The 18,182-nt window shown below is 40.9% G+C and overlaps 1 protein-coding gene across 3 annotated transcripts in view; it reads left to right on the plus strand.

Annotated features, from left to right (window-relative positions):
• The window catches only part of NADSYN1 (NAD synthetase 1), a 38,249-nt gene that overhangs the window by 10,529 nt on the left and 9,538 nt on the right, over nucleotides 1-18,182 (plus strand). Inside the window, exons 1-16 of one of the 3 annotated variants that reach the window (XM_005305356.5) lie at nucleotides 527-717; nucleotides 1,877-1,937; nucleotides 2,453-2,569; nucleotides 4,716-4,769; nucleotides 5,222-5,311; nucleotides 6,110-6,161; nucleotides 7,184-7,272; nucleotides 8,891-9,008; nucleotides 10,431-10,562; nucleotides 11,366-11,440; nucleotides 11,613-11,737; nucleotides 13,586-13,634; nucleotides 15,163-15,265; nucleotides 16,517-16,685; nucleotides 17,094-17,229; nucleotides 17,475-17,581. In XM_005305356.5, the coding sequence (XP_005305413.1) occupies nucleotides 633-717; nucleotides 1,877-1,937; nucleotides 2,453-2,569; nucleotides 4,716-4,769; nucleotides 5,222-5,311; nucleotides 6,110-6,161; nucleotides 7,184-7,272; nucleotides 8,891-9,008; nucleotides 10,431-10,562; nucleotides 11,366-11,440; nucleotides 11,613-11,737; nucleotides 13,586-13,634; nucleotides 15,163-15,265; nucleotides 16,517-16,685; nucleotides 17,094-17,229; nucleotides 17,475-17,581 (1,562 nt within the window). In that variant the 5' untranslated portion in view covers nucleotides 527-632. Of the gene's footprint in view, nucleotides 1-526; nucleotides 718-1,280; nucleotides 1,811-1,876; nucleotides 1,938-2,452; nucleotides 2,570-4,715; nucleotides 4,770-5,221; nucleotides 5,312-6,109; nucleotides 6,162-7,183; nucleotides 7,273-8,890; nucleotides 9,009-10,430; nucleotides 10,563-11,365; nucleotides 11,441-11,612; nucleotides 11,738-13,585; nucleotides 13,635-15,162; nucleotides 15,266-16,516; nucleotides 16,686-17,093; nucleotides 17,230-17,474; nucleotides 17,582-18,182 lie in introns of those variants that run through there. The other 2 variants (XM_065592617.1, XM_005305357.5) reach the window with 2 other exon arrangements.

Here is an 18,182-nt window from a genome sequence, read left to right on the forward strand (position 1 = left end):
CACCTTCATTTTATTTGTTAGAAATGTATATGTCAGTTGCCACCACTAAAGCATTTAGGGGGCCTTACACCTTGTATTTTAAACAACAAAACATAAGCTTTTTAAGTTGAAAAGCTCTATACCAGAACCCTGTATACACTGAATGAATGGCACAATCCAAATGTTACATGCTGGTCAAGCAAAAGCTTGCTTGTTTTAAAGGGCCCCCCTAAGATAGTTTAGACCCAAAGCTGTTTTTAAAATGTTTGACTAAAACCTCTACTATTAATACATATGTTTTCATGAACATTCCCTCCTCTTCCCATACAATTTGCTTGGATTCCCTTGCGGAGTTTAGGTCCTTCTCCAAACATTGCAACCTGCTGCTAGGGCCTGAGAGCTGGAAACTGACGCGAGCAGCTGGGGAACAAGCCTGCCAGGGCCCCTTGGAGGCTGTGCTGAAGGTTCTCGCCTCAGCGCCTGGCACCCAGCCCGAGCTCGGATCTGGGGGAGGAGGGAGGGCAGGAAGTAAAACAATGTCAGCCCCGCCGGAAGCGCTTAGTAGTGCAGTTTGTTGCTGCTGGCCGGGCGGCGGCTGCTTTGCGTGCAACCAACTGCAGGGGCGGAGCGGCGCCCCGGGCGGAGCAGCAGCCATGGGCAGGACCGTGACTGTGGCTACCTGTGCCCTCAACCAGTGGGCTCTAGATTTTGATGGCAATTTGGCACGGATTTTAAAAAGCAAGTGGGGGCAGGTTAGGGGCAAGGCTTCAGCCGTCACCTAGCGCGGAAGCGGTGACGCCTCGGGGGAGGGAGATTTCTCTCAACATCTTGGGACTGCAGCTGCAGTGGGGGGTGACTAGAGAACTGAGCCCCAGGCAGGCGGTCCATGAACTCCTGAGCCCCACTGGTGTCTAGCTAAACTCAGCGCAGGGGGTGATGTTGTTGCCCTGATTGAATTAAAATGGGATTTTTTTTTTGAGCCAGAGTGGGTCAGCTGACAGGACAGTTTTAGGCTTTTCAGGTTCCCAGTGTAGCTGCCTGTGTCTCTTCCCTGCCATGGGAAAGTGATACCAGGAGCTACTCTGGGGACCTGGAAAGCCTAAGTTTGTCCTGCCAGCTGACCCGCTCTGTATGAAAGGAAGGGAAAAGGAAGAATGGGAAGAAAGGAGGGAGGTGCTGCTTGGAAGGAGAAGAGTGAAGATTAAGGCCCAATCCCTTCCTGACCAGAGCAGAAAGGACCCTTTCTGAGCAGCTCAGAAATTACCTCTATGATGCCCTCCTTTGTGGCAGGGCACAGAGAGGCAGCTGAAGCTCTCAGTGGTCAAGCCAGCATCAGTGTTTGCGCAGTAGATTTTTAGCCCCTCTTTTCCAGGAGGTGATCTGTTGTGCAAGGCCTGTTTTCTGGTTCTTGCACCTGTGGAGCTCTCGCAGTATGTTATAATTGTGTGGAGGAGCTGCTGCAGCCTCAAGTGTGTAGCAAGCACTGCACCGAACCACTGCTTTAGTTTGTACAGCCCCTTCTGACCCATTTCCTTATATATTAGCTTCCCTCTGTCATGATAAGGCTCTAATGGCTAAGGCTCACAGTTAGGTATGTAAATGAAGAGGTTATTGCTAAGCACTTTGGAAAATCTGGCCATTTTGTTAAGGTGCTAAATGGAAACTGAGCTCTTCTGAAAAATCTGCCTCTAAATAAACTTGAGACAAAAAGGATAGTGACACTTCAAATGGACTAAAAGATTACAGGATGACACTGTTATATGGATGGAGACCATTAAAAGAAACCTGGGACTATATGTCCAATGCTGGGATCCCCTCTGCACACTGACAGGTTAGATTACCATTTAATGTTTTCTGGCTTTTATCTCTTTCCCCCCCACCCCCCGCCATTTTATAGGTATTGAAATAGCAAAATACAAAGGAGCAAGATACAGACTTGGACCAGAGCTTGAAATTTGGTGAGACCATCTTAATTACTGTATATTTGGTATCTTTTCAAGGGGGAGAAGTATATATTGCTCATCAACAGAATAACTAACAATAACAACGAATGGTCAAGGACAAATTGTAATGCAGAATACTCTGTGTAATAGTATGCAAATTGCAGTTTAAACCCCAGGATTGGCTATATGAGCAAAAATGTGTTAATGGTAGCGAAGGGTGCAGGATTGAGTTCTTTGTTTTACAACTCCCAGTGGCATCAATTATTAAGTTTATTGTAATGAAAATTCCAGATGGTAAATATAATGTTCAATTCTGTCCTTTAAACCATGTTATTTTTTGTGAAAAAGAATACTTCAACAACAATACTGTAGAATTTTAAATGCTGTCAATGTAAATGATAAACTATATAGTTTCTTTGTGTTCTGTGCCCATATGTTTGGGAGGTAGTTTTTATCTTAAGTGGTTGTGGCTTCTTGTGTCTAATTCTGATCTCATCTGAATTTTTTGCCTCGTATCTTTTTCTACACAGTGGCTATGGCTGTTCAGATCACTATTATGAGTCCGATACACTCTTACATTCATTTGAAGTTCTGGCAAAGCTTTTGGAATCTCCTGCCACTCAAGACATTATCTGTGACGTGGGAATGTAAGTGTTGTGTAATTATTACGAAGGGGTAGCTGCCTTGGAAAAAGATGACCCGGCTGTCTGAGCAGACACTACTGGATAGCGAGGACTCTAGAGCAGATGTGGGCAAACTACAAAAAACCGAGTGCTGCCTGCTGCTGGCGGAGCAAAAAAAGAAAAAAAAAAAACCGCCGGCGGAGCGAAATATCAGGACAAATTGCATCCCGACCAGAGATCAGTCGGGACGCGGGACAAACAGCTAAAAATCGGAACAGTCCCGATTTTATCGGGATGTCTGGTCACCCTAGCCGCGTGGGCCATGCTCTGGCCCACCGCTCCCGTTTGGCAGCGCAGCTGGCTCTGGCCAGGTGTCATGGCTGCGAGCTCCTGCTGCTGGTAAGGGGGCAGGGAGCGGGGGGTTGGGTAAGGGTCCTGGGTAAGGGTCCTGGGGGGGCAGTCAGAGAGGAGGGGGCGGTTGGATGGGGTTGACGTTCTGGTGGGGTGGTCAGGGGATGGGGAACAGGGAGAGTTGGGAGTGGGAGTCCCGGGGGGCCTGTCAGGGGGCGGGGATGTGGATAGGGGTCAGGAGGGCAGTCAGGGGACAGGGAGCAGGGCGGGTTGGATAAGGGGGTAGGATCCCGGGGAGCAGTTAGGGGCGGTGGGTCCCGGGAGAGGGTGGTCCGGGGACGAGGAGCAGAGGGCGGTTGGATAGGGGGTGGGGTCCTGGGGCGGCTGTCAGGGGGCAGGGGTGTGGATAGGGGTTGGGGCAGTCAGGGGACAGGGAGGTTGGATGGGGGCAGGGGTGCCAGGAGGGGGTGGTCAGGGGACAAGGAGCAGGGGGGTTGGATGGGTTGGAGGTTTTGAGGGGGGCAGTCAGGAGGCGGGAAGTGGGAGGGGGTAGATAGGGGGTGGGGGCCAGACTGTTTGGGGAGGCACAGCCTTCTCTACCCAGTCCTCCATACAGTTGCGATGTGGCCCTTGGGCCAAAAAGTTTGCCCACCCCTGCTTTAGAGCTACAGTGGCCCAGCTGTAGCATTGCAGCTGCATTGCTGAGCACTGTAGCATAGACAATACAGCAACAGAAAGGGTTTTTCCGTTGCTTTAGTAAATCCATCCCATCAAGAGGTGGTAGCTTGGTCGATGGAAGGGTATACAGTGCAGGTTAGGTTGACCTAACTACATTGAATGGGAGGTGAAATTTTTCGTAACCCTGAATGATGTAGCTAGTTGACCTTACTTGTAGGTGTAGATAGGAAAATTTTTCAATAGTGCCTTAGTGACTTAGACTCCTAAGCCCCACTTTGAAAAGTGATTTAGGCTTCCAAGTGCCTAAGTTGTTTTAAAAATGGGGCTTGGGCTCCTGAGTCATAAAGGCACTTTTTTGAAAACTTATCCTCTGTATTTAATGTTGTTGTCCAGTACCAGGAGCTTTGCTAGTGTGCATGAAGTTTTTACATGGGAAGAGCTGCAGTATGAAAGTGAAAAAAGAACCATTAGAAATCTCTCTTTTTCTTCTGGATACAAACTAGGTAGTTTCACTATTTTTAAGTTTGAAAAATAAAAAGCCCAGTTTTTTCTTTTTTAAAGAGATTTGAATGGAAGGATCACTAGGATTTAGAGCATACTCTTGGGAAAAGTCTGGGTTCTATTTCTAGGTGATCATGAACTTGTGTGATTATATGCAATTCTTTCAACCTTTCTGTACCTCAGTTTACCCATCTGTCCAGTGGGATTAATACTTGCATATATCCCAGGAATGATGAGGCTCTATTTATAAATATGTGTCAAGGGCTTTATGATCCTAACTAGCTATCACAGAGAAACTACCTTCATGAGTAGAAGCAACCTTACATTGACATTAGGGAAAATGTTTTCAATTATGTGCTGATCCCTAGTCAGATTTCCTGAATTAAGTGAAGTGTTTCTGAATTGCATCCTTTAAAAATTAAATATATAAGGTCAGCTTTTCTACTCTGCTGACTCAGCTAGAGATACCACACAAGTCAAATGTGGCAAAGGATGCTAAAAAATATATCACATTTACAGCAGATCTCCTGTAATGTAGTAGATATTTTTAATTGGAGTGTTTTTCAATAATCAGCTTGTTTTATTAAATTAACTTAGCTTCAGGTAACACTGATTTTTTTTTTTTTTCTTCTTTGAACAGGCCTGTTATGTGCAGAAATGTTCGCTACAACTGTAGAGTCATCTTTTTAAACAAGTATGTATTTCTTATCTAGATAATACCTTTTGTAGTCACAGGTTAGGTTAACTTCTTGATATATAGTTATCAATAGAAAACAAATCATATGGCAACACATTTATATTTAAAGGGACAACACCAGCTTCATGTCTGTTAATTTCAAAGAGATTAGCAATTTTTGTGAACTTTCTATTTACAATGACATCTTACTTTTTAATGTAAACATCAAAAATTCCCCACTGCTGCATGACAGACCCACAAAACCAAGAGAGGAAGCTGAAACAGATAGACTATGCAAGGGAAAACAGTGAAAATGGCTATATACAAATTGCTTTCAAATATGCAAAGTAAACATACTGAAAAAATAAATAGAAACTTGGCATTTGTTAATACTTTGCCCTTGCTGCAGTGTAAGTACTTAAACTCCCTCTCCATTTTTTTTTTTTTTTTTTTTTTTTTTTTTTATAAAGGAAAATTCTTCTGATCAGACCAAAGATGATACTGGCAAATGCAGGAAATTACAGGGAACTTCGATGGTTTACTCCGTGGAGCAGAGCACGGTGGGTTGTCTACAGCGTACTTCTAAGGCTGCTAAAAAGCATGGATTTGCCATTGTGGTCACAACAAAGGGATTGAAATGCCCATTCCAATGCATTATTTCTGTTGCAGGTTCAGCAGCAAGGGAAATCCATTTAAGCCACCTAATGGTAGCTTAAGGAGGGGGGAGGGATAGCTCAGTGGTTTGAGCATTGGCCTGCTAAACCCAGAGTTGTGAGCTCAATCCTTGAGGGGGGCAGTTAGGGATCTGGGGCAAAAATCAGTACTTGGTCCTGCTAGTGAAGGCCGGGGGCTGGACTCAATGACCTTTCAAGGTCCCTTCCAGTTCTAGGAGATGGGATATCTCTATTTTTAAAAAAAAAAAAAAGGTATTTCATTTAGAAAGCTCTTTAAATAGGACTAAACTTATATCCCGTACTGCCATGCATGGAGGGGAGGCTCTTTAAGGATGAGAGTCTGCTGTCAATGTGGCAGTGTTCTTCCCCCCATACCGCTTCCCCTGACTGCCTTCAGACCAAGCAGAAGCCTTTCCATGGAGTCTAGGGTTGGAAGGATCCCAGCCTGTTTACGGATCTAAACCCACCTCCAGCTGGGTATCTTCTCTAGATGTTTACAGAAGATTCTACCTCAAGAATGGAGCATGGATTTCTGTCCACCTTGTGGCACGATCCACGTGTATTGATATAATGGTCCCTTCTGACCTTGAACTCTCTGAAACATCAGGTTAGCATGGACTATAGCATTGAGTTAAAGCAGAACATTTATTTCTGAGAATTGCTGATTTGTATAATTTGTTTTAGGTTTGTGGAGGAATATTTTCTCCCCAGGATGATACAGGAGGTGACAGGACAGGTGAGTTTAAGGAATGTATTTTCTGATCTTGTTTTAGTATCAACTAGACATAACTGAATCAAAAAGAACTTAATGACAGTATAAAACTGTTAGGCCAAATTCGGCTGTCAGTCACAACAATGCAAATTCAATGGTTTCAGTGAAGTTTGAGTTACTTGTGAGAATGAGTGAATAATTTAGCCTTATTTACTTAAATGTTAATGTTCTGCAGCAAGGCAAGAGGGTCCAAAGTTTGCCCAACAGAGGATCACATTGGCTGCTTACCAGGAGCTTGAGGATCAGACCTGAATTTCCCAAAATAGAACAGGATTTTCTCCTTGCTTCATGCACAAGTGCAACCTGCAACAGTTGCATGTTACAGCACAAAGTGCTCCATCTTGATCTCTAAGGCCTTGGCTACACTGGCGCTGTACAGCGCTGCAACTTGTTGCGCTCGGGGTGTGAAAACGCCCCCTCCCGAGCGCAGCGCTGTAAAGTGCCAGTGTAATCCGAGCCTGCAGCGTTGCACGCTCGCTCGCAGCACTGCAGGCTACACCCCTCGGAGAGGTGGAGTACATACAGTGCTGCGAGAGCTCTCTCGCAGCGCTGGCAGCGCGATTACACTCGCGCTTCACAGCGCTGCCGCGGCAGCCCTGTGAATTCCCGAGTGTAGCCAAGGCCTAAGTAGACAGCTCTGACTTATGGGCACACCTTTTTGTTAAATCTGAGGGTGGCTTCTAGAACTGCATGAGCTACCCCTGTTCTCCAGAATCTTTAATTAAAAAGAGATGGGCCTGAACCAAAACCCTAGCTCCTAACACCACTGGAACTCTGGGAGAGGTAAGAATCTGATCTGGATTTTTCAGTTTGGCCCTATCTCTAAGTAAAATCAGTTTGAGATTAGACAATGTGCATTGTGCTTTTGCTTTGATACTAATTTTATGTAGTTCAGTATTTTTCTTTTTTGGGGATTACTTTTTTAACTCCTATTAGACAAGGCCCCCTGTTTAAACATGCATGTCTGTGTTCTCTGTTTTCCTTAGGAAACTGTTCCTTTTGGTGATGCAGTGCTAGCAACCAAAGATACATGCCTAGGGAGTGAAATCTGTGAAGAGCTGTGGGCACCAAATAGGTAAGGCAGAGAGATGAATGAAAAATAGGACGAAACATGTTCTGAAGCTGCCAAAAGGAGAGGTGCCTCTGCAAAGCCAGTTAATGTTCCTCTATGGAAAAAATCTTTCAGAAAATGTCAGCATAACTTGGATTATCAAAACATAATAAGGAGCAAGAAATGCATGCGGGGTGTGTGGGGGAGTGTCTAAGTAAATGGGACAAAGAATTTTGTTGTCTTTATGTATTACAGTTTCAGTGTTGACAACTCTGTGTGCCCGATGGGATGACAGATGAACTTGAGAGTTTTAATTAACCAGTTCGTAAACCAGGAGTTTCATTGTACTACAGTGTCTCAAAGGATAATACATAAGGAACCAAACCTTTCCACTATGGTTTTGTGTGTCTTGTGAAGAATTAGGAAAGATACTCCCAATCATTGTTCCATATTCAGAGAACCTTACTAATTCCACACTGCAGAATTCTACCTCCCTCATTATATCACTTGCACACTCATCTACAGGTGTATTATTCACTCTTTAATTTAGGTTTTATTCATTTTTAATTATCAGCTTTATTTTTTTTTAAAACTTAATAGTGCAGGCAGTGCATAGCGAGATAGCTTAAGCTAACTCAGGACATGCAAAATTCAAGACATACTATTTAAAGGGTATTCAGCTGAGGTTCTGGAAATTTCTTTCCTGCTTATGGGGAAAGTAAATTCCAGTGCCCAAATTAAGTGCCCTTTAAATAGAGTGTCCTGAATTTCGTTGTTTTAATTTTTAAATTCCTTAGACTTTTTTATAAGAGTTTTTCTGTTCTCCTGTAGAGGTTTAAAATTCTTTACAAGGGAGAAACTACCTAGGGTCCCGGTCTTTTCAGATTAGCAGGCAGGATTGGGGAACTAATTGACATGCAGGGGAAACAGTGAAACTGACTATAATACAAAATGCTGTCAGATGCATAAATTAAACAAATACGAAAAAAAAAAAAATGTTTCTCTAAACTCTTTCAGTTCTAGTCATCCTTTGTTCCTTGTAGCTATAGAAAGTGCAAAATTTTCAATGATGTGAATGATTGTCCTTTTAATAACGGTATATTTTCAACCGATTTCCCATAAAAAATAATTAAAAATAAAAATGCAGCATGCTCATTTTCTCATCTCCATGTCATGTGACTGTAGTCGATCTATTTGTTTGTGCTGTGGGGTTTGCTGAGAAGAAGAGAGTAGAGCTACAGACCTTGGAGGAATGCTTTCATTTCCTCAGTGTTAGAAATAATCTTTCTTCTCAAAGAAGGATCATCTGATCTTTTTGCTTCGCTGGGATCAATATATTCAAATATATGAACAGGTGACTTCCTTTGAATTAGAAGGATGGCATTTGATAACCTAAAGGAGGATGATGAAAGCCCCTCCTTTTCTCTGGAAACAATCCATCCATGACAAAGGAACAGAGCAATGCAGGGAAATAAATATGATGCTTTAGCAAATATTTTCATTATTTGAACTAACCAAGACACGTATTAAACTGGCAGTGGACTACTCTAGACATGGCAAAGAGACAAAATTAGTGGCAACTAATGACAAATGACACAAAGGAAATGCCAGCTGAGTATTGTACTGTCTCTTATTTTTACAGCCCTCATATTGAAATGGGGCTTGATGGGGTAGAGATCTTCACTAATTCGTCAGGGAGTCACCATGTGCTGCGGAAAGCTCACACCCGTGTGAATGTGGTAAATTCCGCAACCGCAAAGGTAGGTCTTTTTAAAGACCAACTCATCTCTTCATTACTTACCCCAGTTTTTCAGGGTAGTCTCCTCTACTCTGAAAGGGCATAGTGTTGCCTGCTTGTGCTAGTAATTAGGCTTGATGGCATTGGAAAGCTAAATCTGTAATCTTCTTTTCATATATATATATATATATATATATATATATATAAAAAGGAGAGTCAGCAAAATCTTAAACCAGGGTGTATTTAATTCAACCAAGCCCCAGGGAGGTGAGATCCAAAGAATGGGCACCTTTGATTCTTCTCTATCTTGGTTCCTTTTAAAAAAACGGAAACAAAAACAAACAAAACTATAACAATAAAGAGACAAAACCACCATTCAGAGTGACTAATTATTTTATTGTTGAAAGCATGAAATGTTGTATCCACTTTATGCAGAAAAAAATTGTAATCAATTGTAAACCGATATAGTTCTAAACAAAATATGCATGCATACTGTATGGTGCAAATTTACCAGGATTGACAGCTCATTACTTGGCTATAATCCACTCAGTGAAGGGGAGAGATTTCCTAGCATGGGCACAAGTTCTGTGGTTCCCTTAAAGCCACAGGCTCCTTTCTGATCTTAATTAAAATGTTCATATTGACATGAGAGCTGAAGAAATATCAGTAATTATACCATTAAGGGAAAATAAAGATCTGGCTTTACATTGAAATCTTGAGGCTTTTCCCTGTCACCTCAACTTATCCTTTTGCCTTCAGAGGTTTATAACTGCAGAGGAGATTAGCAAGATGATAATTTTTTCTAAAGCAAATTATTTTTAAAAAATTAAGATGTTAGGATGTTTTGCATTTTTTAGATCTAAAAAAATATATATTCAGTGATTATAAAACTGTATCTGCTTTTAATAGAGATGGGGTGGAGGGGAACAAGCCAGTGAATGGCAAGCTAAGCCATGAAAAGTGATTAGTATGTCTATGATTGTCTCTTCATAGTAATTTAACATGCTTTGGTTGCTTAACAGTATCTGCTGTGCCCCCAAGACATCCAAATATAATTTCTTCCTCACTTTGCCAAGCTCTCTATTATAAAGAATTATCGTTATTTTTGCAACACCTGCTATCTTGAACTTTGAATTTCAGTTCTAAAGTAGAGGCCTCTACTACTTGAACTAAAGAGGCAACTCCATCTGCCAGTAGCAGCCATCTGAGGGAGATGTAACACACTTAGCCAGTGTGTTATATTATTTGTTTTCACAAGGCCCACAAAGTGCTGAGCACTTTTTTCAAATGAAAAGGAAGGAATGGTCCCTAAATTAGTCACAATGTAAAGATGGAGAGTGGACTTGGGAGGGGGCAAAAGAAACCAGTAGTTTACCTTTTAACAATCCATAGTTTTCAAACTGTTATATTTTGAAAAAATATATATATATTTTTTTCTTCTTAGAGTGGTGGGATTTACGTCTTAGCCAATCAGAAAGGCTGTGATGGTGATCGTCTGTACTATGATGGTTGTGCCATGATTTCTATGAACGGAGACACTATTGCTCAAGGATCCCAGTTTTCACTGGATGATGTGGTAATAAACTCAGGCTGACTGACACTGCGAGATTCATTTCACTCCTTGGTCTCCCTCAGCATGGCATTGCTATCCTTCTTTCAGACCTTGTTGCAAGGTGAAGTCAGTGGGACTGCTTCTACACTGAGGATTTTCAGAAATTCTCCTGCCATTGGTCTAGCACAGGTTCAATTCCATTGGTGCTAGGAAGGCTGGATGTCCTATTATAGACCAGGCAAGTGCCTTTTTACTAAGTTATCCAACCCTGCTCCAAGGGGGTCTAGATGTCACAATGGCACAATTGGGGGCAAGCAAAATAATCACTTGCCCCCAATCCACACTACCACTTCTTGTTTTGCCTGCAGTGATGGAACTGCAGAAGGGGAAGAATTTCTGAAAATCCTCATGTAGACCAGGCCTGGAGGTTTGGATATCACTGTGGTGAGGAGCAGGCCTTGTTGGTTTATATGTGCTTATTTAAGCAATTGGACACAAAGGTGTCAATTAGAGTGTAATAATTATAGGCTCAGTTTTGCAAACCCTTATGCAAACAAGAAACTTGTTAAGTCAGTATGAACTTTCTCGTGCAGGGATTGTGGGATAGTCTATTGTCCAGTGCATTCAGTATAAATTGTTCTTATTTAATTAATGTGAGGAATCCTATTGAAGTCACTGGTTTTATGCTCATAAGTAGATTGAGCAGGAAATATCTACAGTGTAAATGACTGAATCCCTTTTTAAACAATTCTTTGTACCGTACATTTGGGTTTGGAAAGCCATTCTGTACCTGTGTTGGATGTCTAATTTTAAATGCCTTTCGCCAGGAAGTCTTGGTTGCTACACTGGATTTAGAAGATGTTCGAAGTTATAGGGCAGAAATTTCATGTCGTAACCTAGAGGTAAGAATTCTTCAAAAGTGTTGAACTTGTGCTCTTTGATGAATTTCAATAAGTCATTGAGGCAACAGATCTTCAATTATTGAAAGAGAGACTGTTGAAATACTTAATGCTTTTATAGATAAATGCTACAGTAAAACTGATGACTTCCCAAATTTTCTATTCTATTAATTAGGCAAGCAAAGTGAATTCCTATCCCAGAATAAAAGTGAATTTTGCTCTGTCATGTTCTGATGATATATATGTACCTATCTGTGAGCCAATCCAGTGGAGATATCATAGTCCTCAGGAAGAAATCTGGTAGGCATAAATGAGGTGGGGAAATGAATTTACTCAAAATAAAAATATAGTCTGTTGCATAGTTTATTGGTAAGGTTAAAAAAATTTGGACACTAAAATTATTTCTTGATGGTATGCAAAGTCCTAACGGGAAAGTGTCTAAACAAAGGAGATCAATAAAGATGGATTTTTCAATATGAAATAGTTCTTATCTTATAACTGTTCTGGAGTATTTATTAGGGCTGTCGATTAATCGCAGTTAACTCACACGATTAACTCGAATTAATCGTGATTAAAAAAGTTAATTGCGATTAATTGCACTGTTAAACAATAGAATACCAATTGAAATTTATTAAATATTTGTGGATGTTTTTCTACGTTTTCAAATATATTTATTTCAATTACAACATAATACAATGTGTACAGTGCTCACTGTATTTTATTTTTATTACAAATATTTGCACTCTAAAAATGATAAAATATTATTTTTCAACTCACCTCATACAAGTACTGTAGTGCAATCTCTTTATTGTGAAAGTGCAACTTACAAATGTAGATTTTTTTTTCTTTTTACATAACTGCATTCAAAAACAAAACAATGTAAAACTTTAGCGCCTATAAGTCCACTCAGTCCTATTTCATGTTCAGCCAATGGCTAAGACAAAAACGTTTTTTTTTTTTTTACATTTACATGAAATAATGCTGCCCGCTTTTTATTTACAATGTCACCTGAAATTGAGAACAGGCGTTCGCATGGCACTTTTGTAGCTGGCATTGCAAAGTATTTACATGTCAGATATGCTAAACATTCATATGCCCCTTCGGCCACCATTTCAAAGGACATGCTTCCATGCTGACGACGCTCGTTAAAAAAATAATGCGTTAATTAAATTTGTGACTGAACTCCTTGGGGGAGAACTGTATGTCTCCTGCTGTTTTTCCCACTTTTTGCCATATATTTCATGTTGTAGTAGTCTCGGATGATGACCCAGCATGTTGTTCATTTTAAGAACACTTTCACTGCAAATTTGACAAAATGCAAAGAAGGTACCAATGTGAGATTTACCCAAAGACGGTACGAATGTAAAGATAGTTACAGCACTCGACCCAAGGTTTAAGAATCTGAAGTGCCTTTCAAAATCTGAAAGGGATGAGGTGTGGAGCATGCTTTCAGAAGTCTTAAAAGAGCAACATGCCGATGCGGAAACTACAGAATCTGAACCACCAAAAAAGAAAATCAACCTTCTGCTGGTGGCTGGTGGCATCTGACTCAGACGATGAAAATGAACATGCGTCGGTCCATATTGCTTTGGACTGGAATGGTGGTTGAAGCATGAAGGGACATATGAATCTTTAGCGCATTTGGCACGTAAATATTTTGTGACGCCGGCTACAACAGAGCCATGCGAATGGCTGTTCTCACTTTCAGGTGACATTGTAAACAAGAAGCAAGCAGCATTATCTTCTGCAAATGTAAACAGACTTGTTTGTCTGAGCGATTGGCTAAACGTGAAGTAGGACGGAGTGGACTTGTAGGCTCTAAAGTTTTACATTATTTTGTTTTTGAATGCAGTTTTTTTGTACATAATTCTACATTTGTAAGTTCAACTACAATACTTATAAGGGGGGAATTGAAAAATACTATTTTGTTTTTTACAGTGCAAATATTTGTAATAAAAAATAGCTAGAAAGTGAGCACTGTACACTTTGTATTCTGTATTGTAATTGAAATCAATATATTTGAAAATGTAGAAGACATCCGAAATATTTAAATAAATAGTATTCTATTATTGTTTAAGTGTGCGATTAATCATGGTAAATTTTTTAAATCTCTTGACAGCCCTAATATTTATACTTTATAACTTTCAGCCTTGGCCCTGCATGCTGGCTTTGGGACTACTTAAGACGCAGTAATCAGGTAAGAACTCTCTTTTCAACATTGTCTTCTTATGTTTTAACCATAAGAATGGTATAGGTAGCTTGCCTCTACATAGATTTCTTTAGAGCAAGATTATTCTGGGAGACTTTTCACTAGTATCTTCGGTTCAAGCTTAAAGCACTTATTCAAGGTGTGTCTAACTGTTCTCTTCAAATCTGTTAGTGCCCAGTCCTGCTTTCTTTAAATTCAATACAAAACCCCCATTGACAAAGGGATTTTTTTTTGTTTTTGTTTTTTTGGTAACCTAAGTTGGTGCTCCAGTTTCCTGCAAGCAACATATTTTTAATGGCATGATAAAAACATCCTTTCTACCCTGTACCCAGAAACAATACACCAGATTCATTGCTGACTTGCAATCTGATTAAAGTCAGTGGAATTGTGTAGGGTGTAAATCAGCACTGAATCTGGCCAGATTGTTTAGGATCCCTCAAGAGAAATTCCTTCTAAGAGCTTCATTCATGAATCTGTTTCCTTTGTGCATTCATGTTGCTGTTGACTTTTTTTTTTTCTTCTGCTTGGTTTTGGGCCCTCTTTTCATCATGCACATCTCTATGCTGTACATCACACAAGTGCTGAATTGTGACTTGTATTCTTGCCAGTTCTGGGCTTGCTCCTGCACCCATTGAAGTCCAGTAAAAAACTGATATTGACTTCTATGGGAGTAAGACTGGGCCCATTATGGCTGTTATTGGGAGAGGCATATTACTCATTCTTTCCCTGTAACATGAAAATGGAGGGTGACTATCATGTAAACTACTGATGAATAGGACAGTGAATTTAAGATTTAACCCACAACAGTTTATTGCATCTGCAACATATTCAACTATTTGTTAACATGCACACAGATGAAATCTTAGTAGTAGTTGAGTGACTACAGAGACACATGAAAAAGTACTAGTCAGTTACAGCTCTCTAAAAATAGGTGGTCCCTAACTATAAAGAAAACATACTGCATCCATTGCAAGGTAACTGCTTTTACCATTCCTTGCCAAAATAATGCTGCTGATCACCTTCCATCTTCTCAAAAGCCATTTTAAGTAGATGAACAAAAAAAAGTGACAAACACACATACTAGTGGTTTGATTCCAAAGATCGTGTTTTGAAATAAGCAGAAGATCACATTAAGCAATGATCCAAATTAAACAGCGTGGGTTGGATACTAAGAATGCCATCCTTCTTAATTGGCTTTCCTTAACCACGCTAGAGGGTGAGGACCTGTTGAGCAGCTTTTTCTAGCCATCAAAGTAAAAGGTTTAACCTGAGACTTGGCTTGGTTAGCCAATGAAAAGTGATAAGGGTGTGAAATGCTTTGCTAGATCTGTTTTCCAACTAACTTTCCAACTGTTTTCCAACGAACTACCAGACTTGACTGGCCCTGCTGGCTGGAGCATGCATAACTCACCTGAGGGAGGGACACAGGAATGGGCTCAACATATTGTTTCTGAAGGGTAAAATACATTTTTACAATGGCACTTCTTACAGCTTTTTCCATTGTTTGCTGTTTAAGGCAGGATTTCTCCTACCGCTTAGTGGTGGAATTGACAGCTCTGCTACAGCTTGCATTGTGTATTCCATGTGTCGCCAGGTTTGCCTTGCAGTCAAGAATGGAAGTAAGTTCGTGTGTATGCGTGTCCTTGTCAAAGTAACCAATCTTGCTAATGGTTAGAGGTAGATGAATATTAGCCATTAGTATAGTACATAAGGTGCAACATACTGGTCATGTGCTTAATTAGAGATCAGGCCCAAGCGCTACATTTCAGTGGAGTGTGGTAGCTAATTGCCTTAGATGCCTTTTGAGAAACCCAGCCAAAATGTGGATCCAGATTTCAAAGATCCTCCAAATTGTATGTATGGGTTTTGGTCAGCTATGAAACTCAGGCTATGTCCACACTTATGGCGTGTGGAGTACACGTGCAGCATGCTTGCTAGTGGGGGTATAAATAGCAGTGTAAATAGTGAGGCATGGCTTAGGTGAATAGAATAGAGTGCCCTACATGCCTGACCCTTGAGGGTGTACTCTACATGGCTCTCTATATGCCCAAGTAGTGCCTTCTACGTTGACACTGCTGTTTTCAGCAGTGTAGTGTCTCTCTACCTCCCTGCTGCCAGAGCCTTTCCCTGCCACAATGTAAAGCTGCAGTGGGGGGAGGAAGGGGAAGAGCAGCAGGGAAAGGCTTCAGCAGGAGACGACAGCAGGGAAGGGCTCTGGCAGAAGGGAGCTGCCAGAGCCTTGCCCTGCCAAGATCCCACTGCCAGAGCCTTTCACTGCCGTGTGTAGCTGCATGTGTAGTGTATATCTTCACTTATGGGCAAGGCATAGAATACATTGCCATGGATCTGGATTATTCTTTGGATTTATCATCCACATTTTGGGATGTTTGGGTCTGGTGTTCCAGTTTATTGTGGGAGAGTTTGTTCATTTTGGGTGAAATTCAACTGTGTACGTCGGCCAGCTCAGTTCTTAAGCCGTGTTTAAGTCTCACACACATGCTTAAGGAAAGTTAAGCCCTGAAATTGGGTTGAAGTAGTCCATAAGCTTTGTACTGGATTAGCATTTCATCCTTATGAAGCCTCTTTGTAATACATGGGACAAAACTTTTTTATATTTATAGATGCAAAACCAGCAGCAAACTCAATAATTCTCTTTGATGGAATTGAGAACATTTGAAATGCCAACAAATGAAGTGTTACCTTATTTTGTGAAGGGTTGTTGGGAGGCTTAGTTCCTTTATGATTGTAAAGTGCTTTGAGATCCTCTAATAATTGGTGCTATGGAAGAGCGAAGTATTATTAGCAGTAGTACAAGGTATCTGTGATGGTTCATCTGATTTCTCATTTTACTTTTACTGCATTGTCTGCAGATCAAGGTGTGCTGGCCGATGTACGTAGGATAGTGAATGATGAGACCTATACTCCTGAGGATTCTCAGGAATTCTGTGGACATATCTTCACCACTTGTTACATGGCTAGCGAGAACTCCTCCCAGGATACATACAACAGGGCCAAATTGTTGGCTGAACAAATAGGCAGGTATAGAATAAGAAATACTTGGATTAAATAATGTTGCAGTTAAGATTTCATATACAGTTTCAGGTTTTCTAAAAGACCAGTATGAGAGTAATAAAGGTGGTAAGTAGAATATTACAGCCCTTAATACCTGAGTGTATGTGTGGGGGAAGGCATTGGGGGAAGAATAAGGAAACCAGTCAACTGAACTTCAGAAGTCTGCACTCCAGGCTCCCCAAGTCTAGAAGCCAGATATAAGGTGGTGGTAGGCTTTAGTGCCTTAGTCCTGTATCCTTGATTTACATGCTAGAGAATTGAGGGTTTGATTATTTTCTTCACATAAGGAAGACAAAATTAAAACCATTTGTTTTATACTGTTTTACCTAGTCACACGCATGCAAACTGATTTACTTGTGCTTGTAATCTTCTCAGCTATCATATAAATCTAAACATAGATGTGGCAGTGAAAGCCATTGTGGGGATTTTCAGTATGGTGATGGGCAGATCTCCCCTGTTTCGTGTCTATGGAGGGAGCAGCAGGGAAAATCTGGCACTACAGAATGTGCAGGTATGCTTTTGTTGCCCCAAAGGAACCACCCCACATAACCCTTCTGATACTAACATTTGGGGATTAAGTGACACTGGGTTGCGGTGTTCACTAGTCAGCTGTAGAGACCGGAGTTCTAAATGTGGCTTAGTTCTGAAGTATGCTGGGCTCATTGTAGTTCCTAGTGGACATTCGAATTTGACTTTGAATTCTGTTTTATGAAGTTTGCTTTGTAAATCTGCTTTATTTCTCAATTTGATTTGTAGGCTAGAATAAGAATGGTCCTTGCCTACTTGTTTGCACAGCTGAGTCATTGGGCTCGCGGGATGCCTGGCGGGCTTCTGGTGCTCGGATCAGCCAATGTGGATGAAAGGTGGGTGAATATTAGAAATCTATTAACAAGTCATTGGGAGTCAAATTCACTGCAGTCTTTTGTAACTCCACTGGATGACAGTATATACCAATGCCCCAGAAAATATAATTAATTTAAGAGTGAAATGAGTGTACTGGAATCAATGAAAACATGAACTGAACCAAATCACTAAACATTTTTCAGATGCCCATTAGAGAATTGGTGCAGTAATTTGATAAAAAGAACAGTTGTTCCTTTCTCCGCAATCTTCAGTAGCGAAGGTGACCCATATAGTAAATAGAAAACGAACGTGAAGCTAATATTTTGTCTTTTTAATGCCTTTATTATTGGAGATTAAAAAAAAAAAAAAAACCAACTTTGGAAGCCATGCAATATATTTAAAACTATCAGGACCAAGCTTAGTAGCTTGGTCACAGTGTGGTGGGGCATCACAAAGGACCAGGTGACCTGTGACTGTGGGAGCCTGGAAAGGTGGGATTTTAGTTGCTATTGAGGTAAGTAAGGAAGTATTTTAGTTGTTTTTGTGTGAAATGCCCTGCTTCATTGGTTGGTGGAGGCATCAGAATTAGATTTACAGTTTGCAGATCCTCACATTGTAAAT

The sequence above is a fragment of the Chrysemys picta genome, chromosome 4 (genome assembly GCF_011386835.1).
Source record: "Chrysemys picta bellii isolate R12L10 chromosome 4, ASM1138683v2, whole genome shotgun sequence".
Taxonomy (NCBI): Eukaryota; Metazoa; Chordata; order Testudines; family Emydidae; genus Chrysemys; species Chrysemys picta.